We start from the raw sequence: 18,150 nt of genomic DNA, 5'->3' as shown, positions 1-18,150 counted from the left end.
TTTACTAGGTTATTCATTTAACCTTACATTATTCTCTTATTTATACATATCATCTGATCTTATCGTTTTTCATACGATTTACAAAACAAAAACAAATTTCAAGGTTCATGACTGACTGTTATTAAACGTTTTCTTTAAACTCAAGTCATGAATCCCATTTTCACAAAACCTATGTATCTCACAGGCATTTTTATGCTGACGTACCTATTTTCTCATGTGTTTTCAGGAGCTGTTGTTTAGGATGTTGATCGCGACACTAGGGCGGACCTGTGCCTTAGAGACATAAAAGCGAAGATAGACTTAGTGAATTATGTTATAAACTCTTTGTTTCCTGTTTGAAGACTATGTAACACGTTTGTTGATAAATAAAATGTAACTTTGATTTCCATGGTTATGAAACAATTAATTATGTCCCAACACTCCCCGGCGTTTCCGCCGCGGTTGCATGTTATACGCGGCCGGGGTGTGACACTTGCCAAATCGCATCACCCCTTTCCAAGGCGACACTTTAAGTAAAACTTTATCACCAACCTCAAACTTGAGAGGTTTTCGCCTTTTATCAGCATAGCTTTTCTGCCTATCCCTGGCAGCTTTCAGGCGGTCACGAATCTGGACAACCTTGTCCGTTGTCTCGAAGACTATTTCAGGACCTGATAGCGTTCTGCATTTCCTACCATATAATGCCTCAAAAGGCGCAGCCTGAATGCTGGTATGGTAGCTATTGTTATGGGAGAACTCGACCAATGGTAGATGTTTATCCCAACTACCACCTAGGTCAATTACACATGCACGCAGCATGTCTTCCAGAGTTTGGATGGTACGCTCACTCTGCCCATCCGTCTGAGGATGGTAAGCCGTACTGAAATTTAAGCGCGTGCCCAAAGACTGTTGGAAACTTTTCCAAAAGTGTGACGTGTATCTGGTATCTCTGTTAGAGATAATAGCCACTGGTACTCCATGCAGAGATACTATCTTATCAACATACAACTGGGCTAACATGTCAGAACTGTAAGTTTTCTTAATGGGTAGGAAATGTGCTGACTTAGTCAGTCTATCTACTATCACCCATATAGTATCATTTCCTTTCCTTGTCTTTGGCAGCTTGGTGATGAAATCCATCGTCACCATTTCCCATTTCCAAGTGGGAATTACAGGCTGTTGTAGCAAACCTGACGGCTTCTGATGTTCAGTTTTGACTTGTGCACACGTCAAGCATTTAGCTACATAAGCAGCTATAGACTTCTTCAAGCCTATCCACCAATAGTTTGCCTTTAAATCCTAGTACATCTTATCAGCTCCAGGATGAACGGAATATTTGGAACTGTGGGCTTCCTGAAGGATCACATCCCGAAGTCCTCCATAAACAGGAACCCATATTCTTCCATTTAATCTTAAGATTCCGTCCTTGCCATAGGTTAACTGTTCTTCAATTACCCCTAGCTTTTCCCCAGGATAGTTAGCTTCTAAAACAGCTTCCTTCTGTGCAGCTAACAATTTTTCATTCAAGCTATTCTTGATTTTAATGCTCTTGGCATTGATTCTTATCGGCTTCACTCGTTCTTTTCTACTCAAGGCATCCACGACTACATTGGCCTTGCCTGGATGGTATCTTATTTCACAGTCATAATCATTTAAAGTTTCCATCCAACGTCGCTGCCTCATGTTTAGATCCTTCTGATTGAACAGATGCTGAAGGTTTTTGTGATCAGAATAGATCACACACTTAGTTCCATACAGATAGTGCCTCCAAAGCTTTAGTGCAAACACAACGGCACCCAGCTCCAAGTCATGGGTGATGTAGTTCTTTTCATGCACTTTTAACTGACGTGAAGTGTAGGCAATGACCTTGCCTTTCTACATCCCGGGGTGTGATGCATCACAATAAACTACAAACTCATCAACAACTTCAGGTAAAGTCAGCACTGGAGCGTTGCTCAACTTCTGCTTCAGAATGTCAAAAGATTCTTGCTGCTTAGGCCCCCAATCAAACTTGCTATTCTTGCAAGTGAGGAGAGTCAGGGGTGCTGCAATTCTTGAGAAGTTTTCAATAAAGCGTCTGTAGTATCCTGCCAATCCTAGGAAACTGAGAATCTCCGTAGGCGTCTTCGGCTCTTGCCAGTTCATAATAGCTTCGATCTTAGCGGGATCCACTTGTATACCACGCTCACTCACAACATGTCCAAGAAACTAGACTTCAAGAAGCCAAAATTCACACTTAGAAAATTTGGCGTAGAGCTTTTCTCGATGAAGCAGCTTCAGAATGCAATGGAGATGCTTCTCGTGGTCAGCTTGGCTCTTCGAGTAGATGAGGATGTCATTGATAAAGACGATGACAAATTTGTCTAGATAAGGCTTGCAGACGCGATTCATGAGATCCATGAATGCAGCAGGTGCATTAGTGAGCCCAAAAGGCATCACTAGGAACTCGTAATGACCATAACGAGTCCTAAATGCAGTTTTGTGAACATCTTCATCCTTGACCTTCAATTGATGATAGCCTGACCTTAGATCAATCTTGGAAAAATAGCTTGCCCCTTGTGACTGATCGAACAGATCGTCGATCCTGGGCAAAGGATACCTATTCTTGATAGTGACCTTATTAAGCTCACAGTAATCGATGCATAAACGCATCGAACCATCCTTTTTCTTGACAAACAAGATTGGTGCTCCCCATGGAGACGAACTAGGTCGAATGAATCCTTTGGCTAGTAAATCATCCAGCTGTGTTCTAATTCCTTCATCTCTGTTGGTGCCAACCTATATGGTGCTCTCGCCACAGGTGCTGCTCCAGGGATGATGTCAATCCTGAATTCCACTTGCCTATCTGGTGGCAAACCAGGTAGTTCTTTCAGGAAAACTTCAGGGTATTTAGAAATGACTGGTATATCTTCAATCTTGGGCTTCTTCTCATTGATGGTTACATGTGCCATATAAATGACACAACCCTTCTTCATACATCTGGATGCCTTGAGCATAGCCACTTGCTCAGGCAATCCATGTTGAGTATCTCCCTGAATGGTGAGTGGCTCACCAGATGGAGTCCTGATCACCACTTGCTTCTTGTTGCACACAATCTGGGCTTGGTTATGCGATAACCAATCCATGCCTATCACTATATCAAAGCCAGCTAGCGTAAAGGTAATAAGGACAGAGGAAAAGAGTGGTTCCTAATGGATAGGACACATCCATCTAATACAGTCGAAACTGTTTCTATGGTTCCATCAGCTAATTCCACTTCATATTTCACACTTAGGGCTTTAACATGCAATTTCAGCAACTCACAAAACTTATTATCTACAAATGATTTATCTGCTCCAGAATCAAACAATACTCTCGCGTAGATATCATTAATAAGAAAAGTACCTGTTATGACATTATCATTCTGGATCGCCTCCTGTGCGTTCATTTGGAAGACCCTGGCATTGGTCTTCTTCCCCTCATCAGCTTTCTTTGCCAATTTTGGGTAATTTGTCTTAATATGCCCTTTTTCATTGCAACTGTAGCAAGTCGCATCCTTCAGCTTCTTGCAGTCTAGGGTCCTATGTTCAGAAGACTTGCAAATCCCACATACCTTTGGCTGAGATTGGGATTTCTGCTCAAACCTGCACCTCCCAAAATGGTGCTTCTTGCAAACCTTACATTTGGGCTTATCTCCAGATTGATGCCCATCTTTCTTGGGTTCAGACCCCTTCTTGTGGTCATTGCTTCCTCTGTGCTTCTTGCCTGAGTGTCGCGAGTTGTCATCTTCACGCTTTCTTTTCTCGGCGTCCGTGTTCCTCAGCGATCTCTGCCTGACCGCGCCCAGTGTGAGGGACAAGGAGATATCAGCTGCAAACCTAAATGTAGCTGGCCGAGAGGCTTTTACACTTGCCTTTATCTCTGGGGCTAAACCCCCAATAAAACGTGCTATCCTCTTGGGTTCCGGAGTCACAAGATCAGGAACCAACCTAGACATTGTATTAAAGCTCGTAAGGTAGGCTTGACAATCTAGGTTCTTCATAACCAGAGATAAGAAATCAGCTTCAATCTTTTCAACCTCATGCTGAGGGCAGTAATTTTCCTTGATCAACGTCACAAATTGTTCCCAAGACATGTTGTACAATGGGTGATGTGCTAAAAGTGGTTCAATTAAATTAACTAAATTAAACCATAAACTAGACTCTCTAAGCTTTAAATTTGTAAAACTAAGACTCTCTAAAACCTAAACCACATGACCGGCAAGTGTACCGATCGATGTAATATAGCCAAAGGAAGTCCGAGTATCGAACCCAAGAGACTCTACTAAATTACTCTAATGACTCTATCAAGACTTAAACTGACACGGACTTTAACTAATTGTTTATTTGATGGGGGGTGTTTCTAAAAATCCTAAGAATGCAAATAACGAATAACTAGATTAGCTAAATAACTAACACGAACTCGAACGAAGACTTTGACCAGAGATGATGAAGACTACCTAGGCTAGACGCAATCTAAACTCAGAATAGATTTCTATTCGATGATTTTGTGGTGTGGAACCGGGATCTATAGATACTAATCCTATTAAGACACCACTAAGCCCCTCAAACACTCTCAAGGCGATTCTTGTGGCACTACCTAGGCTGTTACGCTTACCAGTTTTCTAGATTTCCTCACAGTCCTCTAGTTTCTTGAAGGTGCCTATATAAGACGCTCTACCTCACAACGCGAACGTCTAAAGCAACGACGGGTTTTAATCTTGGTTTAATAGACAATGGAATGTTAAGGACTTATAACCAAACCGAGACCTATTAATAACCTCGAGCCTCACAGCGACAAGTTTAGCAGAACACTTGATTTTATTAAATTACCGAATATTACTTCTAAGGTTACTTACTCGATTTTCACCCTAAAGGATTAATGATCTATTACGTGATAAAGACCGTCACCTAAATCAAGAACCCTAGCACAACCCTATTATATGATAAAGACCGTCACCAAGGATTATACGAAGCAATAAACAGTAATAAAATAATCGTCAAGCATGCATATGCACCAAGTTAAATTCCCGAAGCTTTTACAATACAAGAAAAATCCACAACCACGCCAAAAATCGAATAAAGAACCAAACTTTATTTAACTATTGTCATTAGCCTAGGTAGTTTATGAAGTTTAGCCAGAAAACATGGTCAAGAACATAATCAAAATCAATATATATTCTGAATTCATTGTGCAACAAAGTTTAAACAAACGAAAACGAAGGAATAAGGATGATAAAACCCGAATCTTCACTCCCGAATGCTCCAAGATGTTACCCGAATGATTCCACGCCTCCAAGATGCTTCAAGAATGCTTCAACAGCCTTCAATGGTGCCAAGGAACTCCAAAATTCGTCTATGTGCCGGCTGTTGATGATGATGTTGATTTATAACCTCAAAAAACCCTACTAGTCGTTGCCTGTTGAGTGGATTGCACGTTTTAACCTCTCTCGCGGCCTGCGTAATATGTGAACATAAGTTCACGCAGCCCGCCCTGATTTCAAAACTCCTGAATCTATTTTAAGTTGATGCGGGGCGCGTAAGAGGCAACTTAAACTTACGCGGACCGCCTAGAAGCTCCAGAATTGATTTTTTTCTTCGTTCTTGCTTCCTAGCTCCTCGATTTCCGCTCTAGCCTTTCGCCTTTTCAGGTTTTTACTCGTTTCTGCTCCTTTTGGCTATAAAGACCTGGAAAACACAAAATATCAAAAGTATGTACATTCCACTCTAAAAACGGACAAAAACCGAATATCTAACGACTAAAACGGACGCGAATAAAGATGTATTTTACAATACATCAAATATCCCCACACTTAATCTTTTTTTCGTCCTCGAAAAAGAATTATGCAAACGGAATCATAGTCGGAATAATCGAACGGGCCAAAATCTTAAGTTATTTTATTTAAATCGATGCTCGTGTTAGCCGCGATTGCAAGTATAATGGTCCTCTTAAACCCAACCCGGTTCCAAGCCCTTATCATGCAATTTAGGTTCAAGTTCGGTCAATCCACCTAGGGGCTCACGCTAAGAATTGCAAGTCCACCTAATCCCCCCTCAACTTATAGGACAAAAGGAACCACCACTGGGTTATTTCCTAACCGCCTTATACCAAGATCAAGAGAGTTTAAAATCAAATCTATTCTTTCCATTTTTTTTCATCACTTTTTCTCATTTTTTTTCTTTCTTTTACGAGCGTAGACGTTGCTTTCCCTAATCCCAGAGGCATTCCACCTGTAGAGTCGCTATCCCCAACCACAGATTACATAGGCTTCGGTACTTTTTATTTATTTTTGCAAGGTCGATTTCACACACTCTAGCGGTAATCCGGCTGTAGAGTCGCTATCCCCAACCACAGACTACATAGAATGGCTACTTTCATTTAGTTTCTAGGTCGATTATTTATTTAATTTTTTTTTTCTTTTTCCACGAGATAATGACCAAAAACTCTAACGATCTTAGCTTATAACGGCATCCCTTATACTATTTTTGGCGGTTTCAATTTCCCCACTCTTCCTAGATGAGAACCCACTAGTAGACCGACAATTAGGTACAATTAATATCAAAGGAACCCGAAACCGAATCAAGCCTACCCGCGCATCCCAAACTAGACACAAGCACGATTATTTACTCTCATATTATTATTATTTGACCCCGATCAAAAACCCGACTTTTCTATCATTTTCAGTTTCTTATTTTGCATTCTTCTTATTTCAAAAGACATTTTCTAATAATTTTTTTTATTTTTTTGGATTTTTGAAATTTTTCAATTTTTTTTCGGCTTTTTATGACTCGACTCACTAAACTAACGACTCAAGACTCAAATGTCCCATCCCCACACTTAAATATTGCATTGTCCCTAATGCAAGGATGAAAACACAGCTCCTAAAAACCTAAAAATCAAAATAAATAAATAAATATACAAGTGTACAAGTGGAACGACTTAGCTGAATAAATATGTGAGACTGGCAGTGTGCCAGTCGATACCACACATGCCCTCCAATCCAAAACGCGCTCAGCAAACTGTACAAACTCGGACACACGAACGAACGCGGCACCAACAACAACCTAACACTCAACTCATACCAAACCAAGATAATATATACTATCAAAATATCAACAATCGTCCAAGTATCGACCAACCCCAAAACCCTACCAACCAGTATATAATATCAGTACAGACCAAAATATGATGATCAAAACAGCATAAAATAAAAACAAAAGATATAAGCTCCATAAGCACTGCTGCGTATCCTCATGCTCCTCCTGCTCCACCCTGCTGCCCGCCTGCAGGATCCTCCTGCTGTGGCTGCCAAGATGCTGGTGGTGGTAACTGGAAGTGATCAAGAAGAACCCGAATACCATCCCGCATCTCCTGCCTAACCTGCTCCACTCTACCATACAATGCCTCTAATGTCAACGACTCTGGCCGCGGCTGCCTAATCGGGTGCTCGCGTGCCGGCAACTGATGCCTCTGAAGCGGCACCTGATAACGCTGTGGAATTGCAGCCTGCAACGCCCCTTCGGCAGCTGAATCTGGTGGAGGTGGCACCTGCTGCCCCTCTAACACCGCCTCCCAGACTGGTGGATCATCCCATGTAACTATCTTCGCCATCTGAAAGCTCCTTAGCTCCATAAGTGATGGAGCTGGTCCTGTACGCATCCTCTCAGGAGGCAAATCAGCAAATATACCCAAATTCGCTGCCAACATCGTAATATACGGCCCACCATATAGCCTTGCCTTTCCTCCTCCCTTCTTCAGCCTCACCAACGACCATGCCAGAATGCTCGCTAAATTTGTTGGGCGACGCTCCACCATGCACATCAGACAAAACAAACTGTGCTGATTCACCTTGTTATCCCCCTCGTGCCTGCCTATCAATGTAGATGCCAGTATCTTGTGCACGAATCTATAAACAGGATCTCTGATATCCGATGCCACCATGTTGTTTGAAAATGGTGAAATAGCAATAGTGCGCCAAAACCTCGCTAACTCCTCCTTCAACACACAGTAATCATGCTCCTCCTTCACTACCTGCCTCAGCAAACCCCTAAACTCCTCAGACTCGACCTCCTGAACTGTGTAAAGCCCAGTTGCCTCTGCGAACTGTGGTAAACTCATGTTGAAGATCCTTTTACCCAACACAAATGATACTACATCCGGCTCATCAAAACCCCCTGGATGCCTATAGTAAAATGTGGAATGAAACTCCATGGTGAGCTCGTAATACTGTGGCGCGTCATAATCCAACGCCATTCTAAACTTTGGCCCTGATAGCTCCTGCAGCCTCTCAACCTGCCCCAACTGACCAACCAAACCCCAATCTATCCTTCTAAATTCCAGTAGCTTCAGCTTCTTAATAGTATCAAACTTCAAATACTCAGCCAACCCAACAGTAAATCGTAACAACGGGCTATCCACTAACCTCCTACTCTGACCATGTGGGGTCCCGTCATCCCTATATGTAATCTCTCTAAGTAGTGTATCAGCCGGCTGCTCCTGAGCAGCTCCCTGAGCTCTAGTACCACGCCTCTTGCGCTTCACTCCCGATGAAGATCCCTCACCTGACATCCTGTTCAAACAATTCAATAAACGTGCAAAACAGGTGAACAGTTAGTAAACACAAGCTATTTTTGGTATTTTTTAGTTTTTTAATTTTTTTGGAATTTTTAAGAATTTTTCTGATTTTTTTATGAATTTTTGAAATTTTTTTTATGATTTTTTTTATATAATAATATAATAATAATATACACTTAAACGACGGCCGTATAGCATTTCGTTCGCGGCCGTTGTTCGAAACAAGTGACTTATCGCAAAACGACTTGAAAACAAACTGAATTTCGCCCGAATGGAGATTGAGTACGAGCGAAGCGGTTTAGTAATCAAGCGATGTGATAGAACGCACAATGACACTTACAAGACTCAAATACGACTCGAAACACACTAAACGACCCTAAATGACGCAAAACTAGACACCTAGACGCAAAAACACAAAGTTTACATTTTTACCCCCTCTCGGCACCTTGCTCGCCCTCGAGCAATCCCAAGTGCCGTCAAAACATCAAACAAAACCGAAGCGTGGAAACAACGGAAACGGGTTGCAGTTTGGTGAAAATCACATTTTTATGTCAAAAATTCGCGACCCGTATCCCCACACTTATGTTTTAACTAGTGCCCAAACCAATTCAGCCGCAAAACCAAGTTAAGCTGGCACAGCCCCTACAGATACTCTATTCAGCAAACCAAACCAAAACAACCACAATCATGTTTATAAAATGAATTTTATGAACAATTTCCGAGCCAAATATCTTTCATATTATCTCCTGTCCTACTCAGCAACTAACACAGCCCCCTCATAACAATATAATCATCCCGAACCACAGACTTGGCCGACTCGATTCAACCATAATCACAGGACCTTTATACCTTTCTGCATAATACTATACCCAACCCGAGCCATCCGTATCCATGCTAAACTTAGCCGCAAAATTTTCACCTTTTAACATCCACCTATCCATCAAATACCTGCTAAATTCATTCATGCTACTGATCAAAATACCCCAGTCGAAACGCTACTCAATTCACAACCATAAATAACATGGACAGTCAATAACCGACTCACGAATGACCCAACTCGACTGACTGTACCAAACACAACTTGATAATCCCCAAACAGACTTGCATTTAGACATGATTTAAACAAAACAAAACTGCCTCGACATGATACACAGACCAACTAACTCGACAATAAGAACACAGACTCACAAATAACTAAAACTCAACAATGACTGACCTGACACAAACTTATGGACTCGAAACGGACAGACATGAGACTCGACCATCTACACCAAACGTAAATGACTCAAAAGCAAATGCAGGAAAACATACCTGAACGTCGACGACTCGAACTTAGCACACACAACGGGTCGAAGGCTGTGATGAACCGGTGGTGATGAAAGTGTGGCGTGGCGGTGGAAACGGAAAGTGGTGGTGATCAGCGGTGGTCGGGTGTAATGGTGGTGACGGTGGAAACGATGGTGATTAGTAGTGGTGGTGAGCTGGGCAGAGGAAGGTGATGGTGTTGGTGGTTAATTCGCCGGGATATGGGGGTGGTGATGTTAGGGTTTGTAAAGCTGAACTGAGACTAATTTGGGGGTTTTCTGATGTTTATCGACAAACAAGACTCACGCGGCCCACGTAACGTTTAGGCTAAGTTGAGGCGGGCCGCGAGCACCCAAGTTTTGTTAAAATCCTTTTTAGCCCATACGGGCCGCGTGAAAGTGAGAGCATGGGTGAGGCGGGCCGCGAGCACAATAAACAGCAAGAATTTCATGACAGCAGCAGCAGATGTGTTTTAATTGGTTTTTATTAATTCCCAAAATGCCCCCTGCACCTATTCTTGTTGTTTTTAATGTTAAACGTACCTGTGATGCTGCTCGTATATTGACTTCGGCCACGTGAAGGTGATGAAACCTGCAAAATACTTGACGACACACAATAGACGCAACAAACTATGAAAATCACGAAAAACGACGCAAAGACACGAAAACTCTAACTAACGACGCGACACGAACGACGACTCAATGTACAAACTATACACTTGAGTTTTCACTCAAGAAACTACGCGGTGGTGCTAGGCGGGTCCGAAAGAGGAACGGTTTCCTCTTCGGTGGTGTCGATGGGACCCCCTAAGTAGTGCTTCAACCGATGTCCATTCACTTTCCACGAATTCGAATTCTCTTCATCAAACAACTCCACGGTACCGTACGGGAAAACCTCCTTCACGACGTACGGCCCGGACCACCTCGACTTCAACTTTCCGGCAATTAACTTCAATCTTGAGTTAAATAAAAGCACTTGATCGCCCACTTTAAACTCTTTCAACTTCCGTAACCTTCTATCATGCAAAGCTTTCGACTTTTCCTTGATGCTCCACAAACGATCATACGCGGCGTCACAAAGCGCCTCCAACTCATGAATTTGGAAAAATCGTCTCCTAGCGGCCTCGGTCAAATCTAAATTTACCGTTTTGAGCGCCCAAAGAGCCCGATGCTCTAACTCGACCGGTAAATGGCACGCCTTCCCATACACAATCATAAACGGCGTCGTACCTAATGGCGTCTTATAGGCGGTGCGGAACGCCCATAACGCATCGTACAACTTGTCGGACCAATCCTTTCGACTCTTCCCTACCGTTTTCTCTAAGATTCGCTTCACACCTCGATTCGCGTTCTCCACTTGACCGCTCATTTGCGGATGGTACGCGGTGGACAAGCGGTGCGTAACTCCATATCTCTCCAACGCCTTCTCCATAACGGTATTGCAAAAATGCGTACCGCGATCACTAATGATTGCCTTCGGAGTACCAAATCGCGTGAATAATTTCTTCAAGAATCTCACCACCACTCGTGAATCGTTCGTAGGCAAAGCTTGAGCTTCCACCCACTTCGAGACATAGTCAATCGCAACGAGGATGTACCGATTTCCACTCGAAGATGGAAACGGTCCCATGAAATCAATGCCCCAAACGTCAAAGACTTCCAACACTTGAATAGGATTCTGGGGCATCTCATCCTTGGATGAGATGTTGCCGGTCCGTTGGCAACGGTCACATTTTCTCACAAACTCAGCCGCATCATCTACTACTGTCGGCCAAAAGAATCTGCAATCATACACCTTCTGCGCAGTCACATGCGCACCATGATGTCCTCCTGTGAATGATGTCCCAACCATCCTCTCTACTCACTCACACACCTCCTCAAAACTCGATCACCGCCTATCCTGAAGAGGTAAGGCTCGTCCCAAATATACTTCCGCGCATCATTCAAACGCTTTCTCCTCTGCTGGCGATGTATACCATCCATCATGAACCCTCAGGCCAAATAATTGGCTATATCGCTAAACCACGGTAAATCCACGGCCCCTGCCCGTAACAGCATCAATAGACTCGTGAGGGAATCTGTCCCCTATCGCCTCCTCATGAATCTCCTCTCTCCTCGGGTCCTCTAAACGGGACAAGTGGTCTGCCGCCACATTCTCTGCCCCTTTCTTATCCTTAATTTCAATTTCAATATCAAACTCGGAAAGAAGCAGAATCCATCGTATAAGGCGCGGCTTCGCATCCTTTTTCTGAAACAGATAACGCAGAGCGGAATGGTCCGTAAACACAACTGTTTTCGAAAGAACAAGGTACGAACGGAACTTGTCGAATGCAAAGACGACTGCCAACAACTCCTTCTCTGTGGTGGTGTAATTCTCTTGGGCATCATTCAAAGTTTTACTCGCGTAGTAAGTCGGGTGAAAATGATTCTCCCGTCTCTGCCCTAACACCGCACCAACTGCGTAATCGCTCGCGTCGCACATAAGCTCGAATGGTAAGGTCCAATCAGGTGACACAAGGATCGGTGCACTCACTAACTTCTCCTTCAGAAACTCAAACGCCTTAAGGCACTCCTCGTCAAAGACGAAAGGAATGTCCTTCTCCAACAATCGCCTCATGGGGCGTGTAATTTTTGAAAAATCCTTGATAAAGCGCCGATAGAACCCCGCATGACCGAGAAAACTACGAACCGACTTAACACTAGTCGGCGGAGGAAGCTGGCTGATCGTATCTATCTTCGCTCTATCAACCTCAATGCCAGCTCGCGAAATCTTGTGCCCTAGCACAATACCCTCAGTCACCATGAAGTGACACTTCTCCCAATTTAACATCAGCTTCGTTTCCACGCACCTCTTCAACATCCTCTCAAGATTCACTAAGCACTGATTGAAAGAATTTCCATATACCGAAAAATCATCCATAAACACCTCCATCGAACTCTCTACCATATCCTGAAAGATCGCGATCATACAACGCTGAAATGTAGCTGGAGCGTTACATAGACCAAAAGGCATGCCTCGGTATGCGTACGTGCCATATGGACATGTAAAAGTGGTCTTTTCCTGATCCTCTGGTGCGATAGGGATCTTGAAATACCCCGAAAACCCGTCGAGAAAGTAATAGAACTGCTGACCCGCGAGACGCTCAAGCATCTGATCAATGAATGGGAGCGGAAAATGATCCTTACGAGTGGCGTCATTTAACTTTCGATAGTCAATGCACACATGCCAACCCGTAATAGCACGAGACGGAATAAGCTCATTCTTCGCATTCAGAACAACTGTTATCCCCCCTTTCTTCGGGACGACCTGCGTAGGACTCACCCAAGCTGAATCGGAAATCGGGTAAATCAACCCAGACTCTAACAACTTCATCACTTCCTTCCTAACGACATCCTGCATATTCAGATTCAAACGACGCTGCGGCTGCACTACAGGCTTGTAAACATCCTCCATCAAAATGTGATGCGTGCAAAAAGTAGGGCTAATGCCCTTGATATCAGATAGCCTCCAGGCAATCGCATCACTGTGCTCTCTCAGCACCTCAATCAACCTCCCTTTCTCCTCCTCTGTCAATTTCGAAGATATGATGACAGGCATATTCGGCTTCTCTCCTAGAAATGCGTACTCGAGATGTGATGGAAGAACCTTAAGTTCTAAAGGCGGTGGAATCTCTACAGGAGTACTCTCATCACTAATCGCGTCGAGCTCTAACGGCTCAGGAACACACAACTCATCACTCTCATCTAACTGCTCCTCCTCAACTTCTTCAACCTTCTCTTCATCATGCTCGTCAACAACTCCCTCGCCTACTAAATCAGCTCCACTGATGTATTCGAAACACGTGTCGACACAAGATATGAAAGAATTTAGAAAGTAAACAGAATGACACGACCCGCTATCATCATCTCGACCTCTTGGATGCTGCATCGCTCTATCAATCTCGAATGTGACAATCTCATCACCCGCTCGAAGAGAAATCTTACCATCAAAGACGTCGATAATCGCCTTGGCGGTTCTAAGGAATGGACGGCCCAGAATAATAGGAACTCTCTCATCAGCCTCCATATCAAGCACAACGAAATCTACCGGAAATACGAACTTATCAACCTTTACCAACAAATTCTCCACTACCCCACGAGGATACTTGACTGATCGGTCAGCCAAAGACAACGACATACGCGTGGGTGTCAACTCTCCTAAACCAAGCCTCTCGTACAACGAAAACGGCATCAGATTGATGCTGGCCCCTAAATCGGCTAGAGCGTGAGCGGGGGTAACGGCTCCCACAAAGAAACATGGAATCGTGAAAGTACCAGGATCAGTTAATTTCTCTGGCAGCTTATTCAAGACTACCGCGGAACAACCTCCTGTCAATGGAATATTCAAAAGCTCACAGATCCTCTCCTTGCACTTCAAAAGATCTTTGAGAAATTTAGCATACTTAGGCATAGATTGAAGCGCCTCGATAAACGGAAGATTGATTTTCAACTGCGTGAACATCTCAAGGAATTTCCCGTATTCTTGATCATACTTCTGCTGCTTAGCGCGGGCGGGAAACGGAAGGCGAGAATAATCAATCACTGGTGATGGCCGAACCTTCGTCAGCTGCTTCTCCACTTTCTTCTCTACTGGTGACTCCTAGGCGTGTGCGGTACTTGCTGGGTCTAGCCTCATGTGCACCTTGCCTGGAGCCTCCATCTCGATCTCCTCATCGACTTCATCCTCTTTCTCTTCCTCAACTCTCTCCCTCACAACCTCTCCCAAACTCTTTCCACTGCGGGTTGTAATAGCTTTAGCCAAATGGTTCGCCGGATTAGTGAAGGTATTTCCCGAAAACTGACCCGGTGGATGCTCCTGCAACTGTTTAGCAATTCCACCTACTGTCCTTTGAAGATCTAAAAGTGTGGATTGCTGACTTTTGAGCTGAAGTTCGTGACTTTTATTAATCTGCTCCTGACTTTTAGCGAACGCCTGATTCTGCGTCATCATCTGAGCGAACATCTCCTCCATCCTGCTCAAACTACCCTGTAAAGCCTTGTCACTTCCTTGACTCTCTTGACTCGACCCCCCACTAGCAAACTAACCTCCTGAGCCACTAAACTGACCACTCTGACCCGAACCAGTACTCGTGTATATCCCAGGCCCTCTGCTCTGATACAAACCAGATGGAAATCCAGGAGGATTTCCAGACGAACGATAACCACTAGTATTAGCACTACCGCGCCAGTTGGAGTTGTAATTGGAATTATTGAATGGATTCGTAGGACCCCTAGACTGACCGGCTATGTACTCTACCTGCTCAAGAGTAAGGGTAGGACAATCTATCGTATCATGACCCCCTCTACATACCTCACACCTATCAACTTTCTTCTTGATCTCTTCCAACCCTTGTCTCATCTCTTGCCTCAAACTCTCGACTACAGCAGCTACCGATGGATCCAAGCTAACTTGGTTTACCCCTCGACCGGCCGAGGAGGTACGCACAGGAATGGAAGTCCTGCTGATAGTGCCGTAGTCCATATCAGAGTGGGCGAAACTCTCAAACAAATCGTTACACTCATTCACTGTCTTTTTACCCATAAGCTGCCCTCCAGCTGAAGTATCGAAACGAGCTCTAATCTCAGGAGTAAGACCATTGTAGAATTTTTCAACTAACGCCCAGTCGGACAGACCATGCTGAGAACAACGGGAGATCAATGTCTGAAAACGCTCCCAAGCTAAGTGGTACGGCTCATCTGGCTCCATGTGGAAGGAGTGAATCTGGTCACGAAGGCGAGACGCCTTGGCTGGGGGAAAGTACTTGGCTAAGAAAGCATCACGAAGGCCTGCCCAAGTAGTAAAAGTGCCTGCGGGCTGAGAATCGAACCAGACGGCTGCGCGTCCAGCGAGTGAGAATGGAAAGACCTGAAGGTATCGAGCATTGAGGTTCACCCCCTCGATGGAGAAGGTGCTGCAAAGGTGAGTGATGCGATTGATATGAGCGGGTGCATCCTCGTCGTCACGACCATGGAACTGACATGAATTAGTGATGGCGGTCATGATGTAAGAAGGAATCTGCCAGGACCGATCATTTGCGATGTTCGAAAGGGTGATGGGTGATGTAGCACCGGTGAAATCGGTGGTAGCCTACTGGTAAATGGTGCGGTTCACCATAGCGGGTGGAGGACTAGGTGTACGAGAACGGGAGGGTGGTGGGGAAACGTGGGGTGATGTCTTTGGTGAAAGTGGAAAATCGAGATCGGGGGTGGAATGCGAAAACGAAGGTGAGTTAGAAGAACTTACCTCAAGTGCAGAAGATGAGACGGAAGACTTGATCGCAAACGGAAGCGGTGGCGGACCCTGCGAGCGCGTATGGGGCATCAACTGCACAAACCGGATGCAAGCAAGTAAGAAGTGTTGGTACACTTACGTCTGCTGACTACGTCTTCCATCGAGTTTTGAAGTTAAACAGATCAGAAATGACACGGAATCCTAGAAATAGTAGTTTTGTATAGGATCGCTTATATGTACACATCTAGGACCGCTCTTGTGTCAGTATAGGTCATGGATCGCTTATGTGGTATCATGTAGGACCGCTTTTCTGTCAATGTAGGACCGCTCATACGTACATGTACGTATGAGCGGACCAGAAAGCCTATATATAGGTCTTAGGGGCGATCCAAAACACATAGTTGATGGTGTTTTGTTCCGGTACTCTGCCGAAGTGCTGTCTGATCGTGTAATCTTGCAAGTAATCAATAAAACAGCAATATTAAAGTGAATACAGCTTCAATAGCACCGAATTATTAGTTTCCGCCTCTTAATTCGGATACGAACTTCTCTGAACGACTCAAACAGGTCGGAGAACGATCCTACAAGAAGACTCTAACGAATGACTCGACAAGCTATAAAAGACACTAAAGCAAATATTTTTTTGATTTTTTTTGTATATACTTAGACTCCTATGACTCAACGAACAAACAAATAGCACGTAATATGTCGAGTAAGTCCAAACAAAGTAATTAACGCAATCGCCAAAGAGTCCCCGGCAACGGCGCCAAAAACTTGATGTGCTAAAAGTGGTTCAATTAAATTAACTAAATTAAACCCTAAACTAGACTCTCTAAGCTTTAAATTTATAAAACTAAGACTCTCTAAAACCTAAACCACACGACCGGCAAGTGTACCGATCGATGTAATATAGCCTAAGGAAGTCTGAGTATCGAACCCAAGAGACTCTACTAAATTACTCTAATGACTCTATCGAGACTTAGACTGACACGGACTTTAACTAATTGTTTATTTGATGGGGGGGGGGGTTCTAAAAATCCTAAGAATGCAAATAACGAATAACTAGATTAGCTAAATAACTAACACGAACTCGAACGAAGACTTTGACCAGAGATGATGAAGACTACCTAGGCTAGACGCAAGCTAAACTCAGAATGGATTTCTATTCGATGATTTTCTGGTGTGGAACCGGGATCTATAGATACTAAACCTATTAAGACACCACTAAGCCCCTCAAACACTCTCAAGGCAATTCTTGTGGCACTACCTAGGCTGTTACGCTTACCGGTTTTCTAGATTTCCTCACAGTCCTCTAGTTTCTTGAAAGTGCCTATATAAGACGCTCTACCTCACAGCGCGAACGTCTAAAGCAACGACGGGTTTTAATCTTGGTTTAATAGACAATGGAATGTTAAGGACTTATAACCAAACCGAGACCTATTAATAACCTCGAGCCTCACAGCGACAAGTTTAGCAGAACACTTGATTTTATTAAATTACCGAATATTACTTCTAAGGTTACTTACTCGATTTTCACCCTAAAGGATTAATGATCTATTACGTGATAAAGACCGTCACCTAAATCAAGAACCCTAGCACAACCCTATTATATAATAAAGACCGTCACCAAGGATTATACGAAGCAATAAACAGTAATAAAATAATCGTCAAGCATGCATATGCACCAAGTTAAATTCCCGAAGCTTTTACAATACAAGAAAAATCCACAACCACGCCAAAAATCGAATAAAGAACCAAACTTTATTTAACTATTGTCATTAGCCTAGGTAGTTTATGAAGTTTAGCCAGAAAACATGGTCAAGAACATAATCAAAATCAATATATATTCTGAATTCATTGTGCAACAAAGTTTAAACAAATGAAAACGAAGGAATAAGGATGATAAAACCTAAATCTTCACTCCCGAATGCTCCAAGATGTTACCCGAATGATTCCACGCCTCCAAGATGCTTCAAGAATGCTTCAACAGCCTTCAATGGTGCC

The 18,150-nt window shown here is 43.6% G+C and overlaps 1 protein-coding gene across 1 annotated transcript; it reads right to left on the bottom strand.

Moving 5' to 3' along the window:
- Positions 1 to 14,955: 14,955 nt before the first annotated feature.
- LOC110893437 lies at positions 14,956 to 15,915 on the bottom strand. The gene has a single exon (XM_022140546.1). The coding sequence runs from the start codon at positions 15,913 to 15,915 to the stop codon at positions 14,956 to 14,958; it is 960 nt and encodes a 319-aa protein (XP_021996238.1).
- Between the last annotated feature and the right edge of the window lie 2,235 nt (positions 15,916 to 18,150).

The sequence above is a fragment of the Helianthus annuus genome, chromosome 12 (genome assembly GCF_002127325.2).
Source record: "Helianthus annuus cultivar XRQ/B chromosome 12, HanXRQr2.0-SUNRISE, whole genome shotgun sequence".
Lineage (NCBI taxonomy): Eukaryota > Viridiplantae > Streptophyta > Magnoliopsida > Asterales > Asteraceae > Helianthus > Helianthus annuus.
This window is presented reverse-complemented; position numbering and strand designations above follow the sequence as displayed.